General features: G+C 31.1%; 1 protein-coding gene across 1 annotated transcript in view; it reads right to left on the reverse strand.

Annotated features, from left to right (window-relative positions):
- Nucleotides 1-1,491: 1,491 nt before the first annotated feature.
- The window catches only part of ST8SIA4 (ST8 alpha-N-acetyl-neuraminide alpha-2,8-sialyltransferase 4), an 89,968-nt gene continuing 78,994 nt past the window's right edge, over nucleotides 1,492-12,465 (reverse strand). Inside the window, exon 5 of the mRNA XM_012459471.3 lies at nucleotides 1,492-6,154. Within this exon, the coding sequence (XP_012314894.1) occupies nucleotides 5,872-6,154 (283 nt within the window). The 3' untranslated portion in view covers nucleotides 1,492-5,871. The remainder of the gene's footprint in view (nucleotides 6,155-12,465) is intronic.

A 12,465-nucleotide genomic window follows, 5' to 3' on the forward strand; every position in this document is an offset into this window, starting at 1 on the left:
GGTACATTTTTGGGTTACTATGAGTACATATTCAATCCATTTTATGCTAACATTATAGGCCCTGGTGAATTGGATTGGTTTGATACAGTAATCCACAGCTAATAAAGCTTGTTCAAAAACTTAAAGAAATATACATCTTAATAAACTATCTGGAAAGGCCCTACCTAATCAAAATGTTCATCTCGACACTTGTATTTTAAATTGTAGCATGTAATATAAGGAAAAGATGTGAATAAGGCAATTTATATTTAAATCATAAATTGTGTAGAACATTATAGATAGTTAAGTATAAGGCAAATAAAAATGTATGCCAAAATTTTAATTCTAGAAAAGGTTTGTAAAAAATAGTGTATTTGGCATTTCTTAAAATAAGTATTAAAGGTGCAAAAATTTGCTACATTTTGAAATTCTTGGTTAGGAAAATTTAAGTCATTTCCTTTATTTGGAGACTTCCTAGTTTGTAATATAATACCGTTCTTTATTAATTCCAGGGAGCATTGCGGAATTATGCAAGAATGTATCATTCCTTTGCAGAGCATGTTAAATAGCAATGTTTCTCAGAATATATTTTGAAAAGGATTGGGCTGTAACATAAAATAATAAGAGTAAAGAGAGGGAAAACCATACCTAAACCAATAAGCATTTAAATAATATTTGACAGTAGGAATAAATTATTTTTAAATATTGCCTTTTAGAAAATTGCTTCAGGTATCAAAACTCATATTACAATCTGAAAGCTCTTCCATAACATCAAAAATTGAGTTCTACATGATGAGATCTGATTACAACCCCCCCCCAAAATAGCTAGGAATAACCTATTGTATTTGAATCTTTGAAAAAATAAAGTAATCATGCAAATATAAATAGCATCTATATTTATTAATTATTGTCAATGCTTCATTGTTGGTCTCCAATAAATGTTTCAAAATTGCAGAATGCTACGGTGGCTTCTTGAAATTACAGTTAAACATTTCTTCATAAATCAATACAGAGTCTGAAAACAGACTTGCAAGTAATAGAAAGTCATGGAAGAAGATTTAAGCATGGAGTTTTTCGGAATCATCTCTGGGAAGGCAAATTGCAAACAGTATTAAGGGTATTAAACAGCAGTTGAAATACTAAATCAAACATCTGCCATAGAATGTGTGGTGTGTATGAAGTCATTGTAGCTAAAATGACCCACTAACATTAGTCAGTGGGAGCATAAATTAGATATAAATGACTGTCACTTGTGAAATACTTTATCCTTTCAACCACAAACAAATGTACTAGGCAAAAATAATTAAGGATTCCCTAATAGTCATGGGGTTTTTCATATTGTTCATATTCCCATGCATACACTTAAAAATTAATGGTTTGCCTAATTGCCAACCACTAGGGCTAAGGGGAGTGGAAAACAAAAGCACTGACAAAAGCTTCTTAAAAATGAGCACCTGATGTTGACATACAACGTATAATTAAGGGTTTGGATATAAGAGATAAAAGAAACAGTGAAAAAAAGGATTTAATTTATTTTACAATTTTACAAATGATAAAACAATAATACCCGGTTGCTATACACAAACAATAAGAAAACAGTGTTGAACAGAATGAACTTGACCGAATAAACCTCATCTTTCAATTCCACAAATTGTATAAGAAATATTCAGTAGCAATTATTCTGTGCAGCAATGCTATCTCTGTAAACTCTTTTTTTTCCTGCTATTTACATTTGAAACACTTGTGCTTTTGCCAAGTACAAATAAAGAAACGATACTTATTAAAAGGTGCTACTTAAATGAGAAACACAAGGCCTGGAGCCACAATCTGAAAACTGTAATTCAAATACATTGCTAGCTTGAAGGCTTTACTTTTCTTCTTTATTATTATTTTTAAGATTTGGACATACTAGACCCTCACTGTAACTCTACGTATGAACGACATAGGATTCAGTTATAAACTAGATACCTCTTAAAGCAGGTTAGTAACTGAAGTCTCAAAAGAACTTCTTTATTCTAAAGTGGCCTTACTTATCTCCAGGGGAGTTCACAGTGCAGACCCTGAAGATGTTAGCATAACACAAATCAAGTGTGTACGTATTACAGACTTAGTGTGTATACACACATATACACATATATAACATTGTATATATGCATCACACATGTCTATTTGTACTATATAGATATATCTATAGCACATATATAATAAAATATCTATTTCTAGATGGGTCTTATTTGAATTTTCTTTCATCAAATACAAATAATAACCCTCACTCAATTTTTAAAACATTGTGATATTGATAATGTTTGATGGGAAAACTTTCAAACTTGTAGAGATGACAACTAACTATACACAACTCTTCCCATACCCCTTCCACAATTATATATACTCCCTACAATAACCACATGAAAACAACTTTTATGAACCAAATACCACATTATATGCATTATGTCTAACTGGCTCAATTAGAAATAAATTAATTTGTTCATCCTTTTTCTGTATAGTAGCTGAATAACTAATTGGTATGTACACTACCTCTAGCATTACTTAAATAAATTGCTTTTGTAAGCATAAATATAGAAATTCCCATTAGCAATTGATATACAATTCATATGATATACAATACATGAAGACATTTGAATGCCCAGCACCTTCTTTCAGATAGAAAAACTTCCACAGTAGTTTCATCAGTCCTGTGGGCTGAATCATTAGACTTGCCCAGAAAATCTATTACTTGCTAACTTTTTATTTTTTTGCAACTTAACATTAATTAAAACACAGGCTGAGTAATAATGATGAAAATGTTTCCATGGCCTATTCATGTCAACAGCACAATAACAACCATGTTCTGTAAAGGACAGGAATATTTCACAATCAGCTGCCTGCATGGCCAGGTACAGGGTTAAATAGTAAAAAATAAATTAAAATATTAAAACTGAATATATGATATTTTCAAAATTAAAAAAAAACTCCAGATACTTCAAGTATGCTTTTATAATATGATTTTGTTATAATTCTTTATGCTCCCCTATTGGTTAAATCTCAACTCTTTTTCTTATTCTTTAGCCTTCATTGATCTTACCCTGTTCCTAGAAGAAGGCCACAGTAGACAGTGAAAGCCAGAGGGCAGATGGAAAGGTATACAAGGAATAAAATGGGCTTGTACTGTTTGTCTTCTTTGAACCCTAAATACCTTTAACTTAATTCATTCTTGACTATTGAAAGTTCCCTGAGATGAACAAAAGTAGTCTCAGTCGATACTGAAGCCCTTTTCTCATGCTGAGCATTTTTGGAAGTGGGCAATGTATTTAGGGAACACAAAGGCTACGGTGACAAAGCAATGTGAAAAAGCTAAAAAGGCACTACTCAATGCATCTATGAGACAAACATCAACGCACCGAACAATGAATAGCTGAGATACGTGTGCTGTGGCCTTAACATTGTTTAAATGTATTTATTGAAAATATACTAAAAATGGGAAGGTGCAATGGCTCAAGCCTGTAATCCCAGCATTTTGAGAGGCTGAGGATGGTGGATCACCATCCTGGCCAACATGGTGAAACTTTGTCTTTACTAAAAAATACAAAATTAGCTGGGCGTGGTGGTAGGTACCTGTAATCCCAGCTACTTGGGAGGCTGAGGCACGAGAATCACTTGAACCCAGGAGGTGGAGGTTGCAGTGAGCCGAGATCACCTCACTGCACTCCAGCCTGGGTGACAGAGTGCGACTCCGTCTCAAAAAAAAAAAAAAAAAAAAAAAGAAAGAAAAGAAGAAAAGGAAAGAAGAGAAGAAAATATACTAAAAATGGCAAGGTACCTTGCTACTGCTTTTTTAAAACATACTTGAATGAGTGCCTGGATGGATCTTACCTATGAGAAATTTGCTTGTGACTTCTAGATTTTTGTTGGATTTAAATTAAAGGTAATTTGAACAACTTATTTGCAAATAGTCCAAATTTAGATTTTATAAATCACTTTCAATTTGTTAAGTAAACCGGGCTTTTCAACTTTACATTAAAAACATGTGTCTAATTCTCTTACAATATCCAATAGATAAGAGGTTTAATTATAAAAGTACATCAACATTCCATTCATTTTTAGCTATCAGTCTCCTATATGCATTATATTTTACTTACTTATAGACACATACATTCTCAAAAGATGTAATATTCTATATCCCAAGGTTTTACTATATTTAAAAAAATACTACATGTAATTAAAAATATTGAGAACTGTACTACTGTGAATATCCTTTTCCCTGGACACACACACGCACACACGCGTGTGCACACACACACACGCACACACACTCTTCATGGTTTTATTCATTTCTCAGACTGTTTTCCCTAAGAAACAAAACATAGATATTCTCCATGCCATTTCTTCTTTCCTCAAATTGTCTCCCCAAGAAATAAGAAATCAAAGTAGAAGTGAGAATGCAGTGTTTCTGCTTTCTAAAGAAACAATCTACTATCATAGCATAAGTTACCAGAAAACTGGCCTATTGGTCAACTCTGTTATACATTAAAATTTTTAAATTACTTTGTTAATAATTTCATGTGTTTCTTGAAAAACGCATGTGATATTATGACTAAGTTAACTACAGAATATATTGGTCAATTAAATTCATTTTAAGTGCAAAATATTGACACACAATTTTCTTGTTAAACCTCTTGAAATTAATCATCTTTGTTTTGAAAACAATACTCTATTAAAATTGATATTTCTGCACTAAGAAATTTAACAGTAATGTATAGAGCATTCTCATATTTCCATTTGAATTACAAGGGAAATATCAAATAACTGGAAGTCACATTTCTCTATATCAATCAAATATTTATTCTAAAGGGCAAAATGCTTCCACAAAATTATTATGTAATGTAAAACATGTGAAAGACATTTCAAATGAAAATAAAGTGTGAGTTTGGAAATTTAAAAATATTTAGAGACAACTTTCACATTAATAGCAAAATAATATATTCATGTTAATCATATATTATTTTCATTAAAGAAAAATGGTTTGCTGTGTAGAAACACAAGTATAATCTTTGGTACCAAAGATCTTTTTTCTTCTGCCTATTTTACCATCTCAGATGACATGGAACATCTTTTCTTTAGAATAGCCTAATATTACATAGTGGCACAGTTTAGCTGGTACCTTCTACACCATTGGAAAATAATATGGAGGTTTAGAGTTGTGCAAAATAAAACATTTTTTTAAAAAGTCTTTGTGTGATAGATTTCCAAAAAATATAAGAAATTTAAAAATAATTACTTAAAGTTTATTTTCCTCATTCATATGTAACTCAGAAAGGATTTCTAAGCACCCCAATACCCAAACCAAAAGAGATTCCAGAAGACAAACAAAAACATAAATTAAAACATAAAATTCGTAATCAGACTCAGAGTCCTGACTGAAGGCATTTACTTGAGTTGTTTAATCTTATGGATTTCATTGCTCAAATTGCTTCCATCTTGATTTCTGATGACAAGGATGGTTTAATTTCCCAAGGACTGAGTTGTGTTCCTGGGGTTTCTCTTCTAATGTGCTTGGCGTTGCTGTGGGCAGCCTGACAGTGATGAACATATTTACTTTGCTAACTAATGATGAGTGCACTGTTGGATCTTGTAAACACTACTGATTATACATTCAAACTGTATTCTTAGTGGAAGTGGCACTTACTAGGACCCTTGAAGTCAAAATATTTAATTTTTAGAGCACTTTGCAGGTATTTCATCAGCTGGTAGTAAATTTCTCATGAACGTCCTTTATCAACCTTTCAGTTAATTGGTGGATGCTGAAACCCAGCCGTGTTTTGGATCCTATTTTCAAATCTTCGGAAGCATCTTCAGAAAAGAAGTGCATATTGTCTGTATGTTTCAAAATGTACTTTATTGCTTTACACACTTTCCTGTTGTCAGTTTTAGAGCTCCTCTATTATGTAGCACATTTAATGTTTTGAATTCTAATGGCATTCTGTGAGGGCTTGCATTAGAAAAGTACCTATATTTTAAGTCATCATAGTAATGATATTTGACAGCTTTTCCATTCAAATCCTTAGGAAATGGCCAGAATCCATACAGGTGAATTTCATCACAGAATCTTGTGGCAAGTGTATACATGAGGAGACCTGTGCTGGGTCTTTTGATAGGAACTTTGTTGGTCAGCCAGTAGCTGGAAAAACAAAAAACAAAATCAAGAAGAGAAGAATTTAGAGAAACATAGAGCATATCCTGTAACAGTTACATGATGTAGAAAACTTAAAAGGTATCTTTATGAATAATATTTTAAAGGATAACTGAAGAAATATTTTTAAGCATTTAGAAAATTTGATGCTTTTATTTTATTTTTCTTTGTCCCTTATTTTATTTCTTATTCTTGAGGTTATATAAATACCCAGGGGACCTGGGATGTAGGTAAATATTACTCTAGAATCTCAACTTTGAAATGAACCAATAGCAAACATTTATATAATATACACAGTAACATTTTCTCAAAAGAATTAAATATGACTGTCCAAGTCATGATAATTGGGTACAGATTAAGTAATCCTCCTAGAAAAAAACTGATGGAAACTATGGCTGCAGATTTTCAAAATGTTGATATTACAATTAAAAATCCAAGGAAAAAAGGCTTTATCTATGTTATATCAACTGATTTATTCAGCCCCATTTTCCAAGTCACATTTTACTAAAGCAAATTAGAAGACTTACTTCTGTTCACATAAGAACAACAACAATAAAAAAAAGTTGTAGAAAATTGATACTTTACCACTTATACCATTTAACATTTTATTAAATAGGTAAAATATATTTCAATGCTTATAAGTATTTTATAGGCAATAAAGTACTTCAAAATGTTTAAATCCATCATTGCTATCAAACACTGGTGTGAAAAGCACATAAACTCACAAATTAATCATCACCTCTGGAAGAAAGGGGGCTTCCAGTATTTCTTGGCATATTCATTTCCTTAAGGACAATGATCTTTTTTGAAAGCAGCTGAAAGAGTGTGGATTTTTTCTTACTTTTAAAGTTGTCTAATTATAAACACAAAAACTTAATATGTTTTTAAAATTATTTAGATTTTACTATTGTCTTCTATTTGGAGAGATACTTACTCTGCCATCCAAATTTAAGGGGAATATTATGTTAGATTTGGATGGTTGCTGTATTTAATAAACTTGCTTTAGATTTAACATAATATTATTTTCTTCTTTTCTCACTTTTTTAAAAAACTTTTATAGTGCTTTCCAGGAGAGATAAAATACATCTAGAGTACTGAGTATAAAAAAAACTTAAAGTGATATGTTGCTTCATTTCCTCAAATAAATTTATACTTTTAAACTTCACTGGAAACATCCAAACAGGAAAAATACACTTGGACATTATAATTCTACATTTTGTCTTTCATCTTCTCCCTTCTCCCAGTCAGGATTAGCCTTACATATTTTCTCTTTTTCTCATTTAGTGAAGGCTGTGGGCTAAATATTTTGAGCTGTATGAAATGTGTTATGAACCCTTTGATATCACAATTGTTTTAAGACTATCTGTTATCCATAAATAAGATTTTATAAGGAATTTTCAGAGATGAACATCTAGGAATTTTCTCATAACTCACAGGAACTGAATGAGCAAAACCATAACCTATCCACTATTGACATAATGTAGAATCCATAGACATTGATTCTAAGCCAGGAGCATAGTCAAACTTCTTTGAAGACTTTGAAGAAACTATGATGTGGCCTGAAGCTCTCTGGGCTTTGAGAAAACAATTGTTTTTTTAACATGAAATAATGATTATGGAAAAGTGTTGTGAATGTGACCTGTGTATGGTTACAGATGTTAGGTGATTAAGTCGGTTAGTTAAAAAATGTATCTCTTTATAAATGTTTAAAGTAAGCCAAGCAAATTCAAATTCAGTGAAAAAGAAAAGAGTATTTCCACTAGGCAAAGTCAATGATTAGAAATAATTTGGCAGTATGAGGGTCATGCTGAGTTATTTCTAAAGTGAGAAAAATCCTGCTATACTACTTGTATGAAACTCCAAGTTCTAAATATCAATGAATGCTTTCTATTTTCTAATTCTGGAGAGATTTCTTAGAGGTTTATATAACTATGACTGCTCATAGACAAATACCAAAGCAATTTCTATATGCAATACAAATAAGAAACTACAATGTCAGAAACGCTGAAGGCAAAATTATTGGCTTACATGCTTTAAAACGGTGTCAGAGATGTGCAATCAACCTTTTTTGATACAGGGCATCTTATGAGCTATCACAAATAAAATATCACTGAAGTGTCTTGAAAATGAAACTGATTGCAAAGCATCTTATTTGAAAATAATGGGTAGAGTGGCTTTAGAAACTTTTTTTGGTCTTGTTATAAATAAATAACTATATGCAGTTAAAATATCGAATTAATTTAGCTTTAGAAATGTTAACAGAAAAATTAATTTGGTGATATTTGATTTGCAATACTTTGAATAATTTCAAAGAAAAATATGCTATCAATGTTTCAGGACATTTCTGAAGAAACAATACAAAATAAATGCCACTTATCCTATTGATTTCTAAAAAGTGTCACAGAAAAATACACCTTAATAAACAGCATCAATATGTAATAGATAAGTTGAAAAATGCCTTAAATAAGTCAGGCCATAAGTAATAACATTCTAAAAATTTAAAAACACAGACCTGATCAAATGCAGTCTATAAGACTGTATTTTGTGTTTATTATCAACCTAATGTTGTGCCTGAAATTGTATAGGTCAATCTAAATTATTGCAATTCAGTATTTGTCCAGTAACAAATTCCACATGTAAAAAGAACAAGAACAGACATTCTTTTTAATTCTGTTAGCATAATTGGTTAGATAATACTAAAAGGTAGAGCCCAGACTGCAATTCTGAAATCCATACCTGAATGTATCCACCTTTATATAATTTGATACTTAAAAACTGCAAATTTTTATGGAGTATATCAAAAATAGATAGAATATTAAGTTGTTTTTCATCCTCATTGGAACAAATATTAAATTGAAAATAATGTATTGATAAAATCATGGAATATTCACACTGTTTCAATATAATATGGTCTAATTTTTACTTCAAATGTACATGTTATAGTTTAAAATTTAGCAAAATTTTAAATTCAGTAATTTAGCTTGCATACATGTATTTCTTTTTATATAAATTTATTTCTTTTTGAGTTATGAAATCAACGTAAGCTCCATGTATAAAATTTGAAGGAAAAAAAATCTGAGTAAGAAAAACATTACCTATAATCCAACCACATAAAGATAATTACTGCTACAACATGTGGCATCCTTTTTCTTTTCTGGCTGATTTGGATCTTAATATATGTTACATTCATACATAGACATATACAAATTACTTTTTATCAGAGAGACTATGTTTTATTTTTAATATTATTAATTTCCTCTGTCCGTCCTTCCTTTCTTTGTTCTTTCCTTACTTCCCTCCTTTCTTCCTTCTTTCCTTACCTTTTGTTTTATTATTATACCTTCTTCTGTTGAATGAAACATTCACTCTTGACTATATGTGTAAATAGAACATTTATAACTTTTTAATACATCTGATAGCCTCTGTAGATCTCACTTCTCTCAATATGAAAGCTCTGTTTTGGCTAAGTGAGGTGTCTTATATACTCTACCTCCAACATACTAGTTTCGTTTCTTACTTCAAACAAACTCAAAATATGAAATGTCTCTACCCACAAAATCGGTGTGCTATAGAAGCCTATATTTATAGTCCGAAGATACAACTTTGCATTTGTGATATGTTTATTGGTACTTAAGAAAGTTGTGTCACTTCCTTGGAGCTCAGTTAACAATACTTAACATAAAAAGTTGTGATTCTGTAAAAGAGATAGTAAAGGTAAAAGATCCTAAAGCTTGACGTATAATAAGTAATACTACTTGACTTTCAACATATCCCAAAACAATCATTCTTCAATCCCACTTCTCTCTTGGAAACTTCTGTGACTACGTATTGGCTGGACAATTGTGGTCATGTCATGTAACCTCAGTGGAAATGTTTCTTTAATTGTGAAACAAACATTTAATTCTATGGCTTTGGGGTTTCCTCTATAAAATTATATTGCAGTTTCAATCTTCTCTCTCCATGAAGTTGTGTGAAACATGCTTATTCCTTGTCTTCTTCCTCACCATTTTGTTCTCTTTCCTTCCTTCAGGTTGTAATACATTGAAAAGAAAAGAAGATACCTAATAAACACTTACTGATTTTAAATCCAGTATAGTTTTATATTTTATCTCATAATAAAAGCAGATAATAATCATCTAATGAGTCAAAATATCTGATTATTTCAAGCAACCAGGGTTTTAGAAAAAAAAAGTTATATTTAACAATATTGATACTAAGGAGAGCTCACATTCAACATATTGACAGACACAAAGTATTAGTTTGTATTTATATTTAAATAAAAATGTCTAAAAGTTTAGAAGTATTACATTGGTGCAAAAGTAATTGCGGTTTTTGCTATTGAAAGTAATGGCAAAAAAAAATTGTGGTTTTTGCTATTGAAAGCAATGGCAAAAATTAATTTTGCACCAACCTAATAATCATATTTTTTCCTTTGAAAATATTATTCTTCGTCCAAAAATCAAATGTGATAATTTCTAGAAGAATTTGAATATAGAGGATAGAATCCCACTGTGCTAATAGTTGTAATTTAATGTTATATTATAAGCAAAGTTTTCATTAATGAGCCCAGAAATTCTTCTATCTGTAATGTGAGATGAAGTGTATAACAAAATATGCCTTTATACTCTTAATTCATGAGTCTCCTCTATTTCTCCTCTCATATTTATCTTCTGATAACTGAGATTTGTGCTTGATACCCCTGGAAGACTACGTGAAGTGTAAAAATATGACTTTTGATCTTCCATTCTAAAGTAATTTGAGATATTATAAAATAATCGGCTTTCTATAAGTAATCTTTGCAGGAAATGTCTGCACAACCCCAACTCTACAGTCACCCCAGAAAGCTAACAGAGACCATTTATGATGATATTACTTTTCCACCAAAAATCACAGCATGGAGCAAGAATAAATATATGTGTTTTGAGATTCCATCAGTCACATTTATCAATGTGTCTGTTCATTCTTATGAGGAATATATGTGTATCAGCTGTATAACATGGAACTTAAAGCAGTCATCCCTGGACATACTGAAATGGAATATCTCTGCTGTTTTCTTTCCAATGGTTAAAATAGTCCTTTCATTGTATTCTAGTCTGCAATGTATTGTGTAAAACACAAACAAGTTAATTTTGTTTTGAAATTATTTTGTACAGTTCATGATACCTTTTAAGATTATGAAATGGCTTGTGCTGCCAGATAAAGCAGGGTTGACAGTAAATTCTTCAAATAAAAATGGAACTTTCAGCACTATACTTGCTGAGAATAATTCACTCTGCTATGAATTAATCCTTACAGTATGCCAGACAGACAATAAGTGATAGATCTTAAATTTTCTTCTAATGCATGTAAATACGGGGACAGAGAGGTGTAATTAACAGGATTTGGCAAGCTAAGAATAAACCTAGGGGTAAAAGGACAAGCAGTTATTAATAAGTAACACTAAGAATAATTTATTGGGTATATATAATGGGCCAGAGTCAGTATAAAGAGTTCTATATATAGTGCTTTTTCATTTAATCCTGACCGAAAACCTGTGAGTAGATGTTATGTCATAGATGAGGACATTGAGGTTTGGTGGTGATGGGAAAGGAAGGATAAATAATCAATGTAAGGTCACAGAAGTTGTAGGTAACAGGACCAAGATTTAAGCTCACATATACCTGGCCATAACTATTTTAATTTTAACAAAAAATATTGTATTCTTTAGTCACTTAAGAACATTCAGCTTGGAATAGCGAGACCTTAGGATAATTTTCAACACAGAGTTAATTGGTGGAAAAAAGTAAATAATGATCTACATGGTGTTACAGTGATTAACAGGCCAGTATCAATAATGAGTTTTTTTTCTATGTATGAAGATTTTTGGGAAATTTTTTAAAGATAAATAAGAGATGACAAGTATAAAAGGCCCACTTTTCACATGTACACTTCCAAAAGTGCTTGAAGTTAGAAGACAATTTTGTACTTTCAATATATACATATATTATTTAACCACATTGCAAATGACAAAGGCAATGACATTGTACCAAAGGGTAAGAATTTCCATGCAGAGTTGCATGATGCTTCCGAAAGTATTTTGAAGTGTCATTAAAGTGAAAGCAGAAGTTTGTAACTTTAAGAGGTCAGTTGTTAATATTTTTTCTATGTGCCCTTTGTATTCAGAGTTCTGTGTTAAGTAGCTGAGAAGAAAGTAGAAAATCTTTCCTACAGAAGTCCTTCAGAGTATATATACAGAAAATGCTTTATCAAACTTTATAAGCTTAATTCATCAGAGGCATAAAGGACTCATGGCATGAAGA

The sequence above is a fragment of the Aotus nancymaae genome, unplaced genomic scaffold, assembly GCF_030222135.1.
Source record: "Aotus nancymaae isolate 86718 unplaced genomic scaffold, 86718_ANA_hifiasm-v0.15.2.pri h1tg000014l, whole genome shotgun sequence".
Classification (NCBI taxonomy): Eukaryota; Metazoa; Chordata; class Mammalia; order Primates; family Aotidae; genus Aotus; species Aotus nancymaae.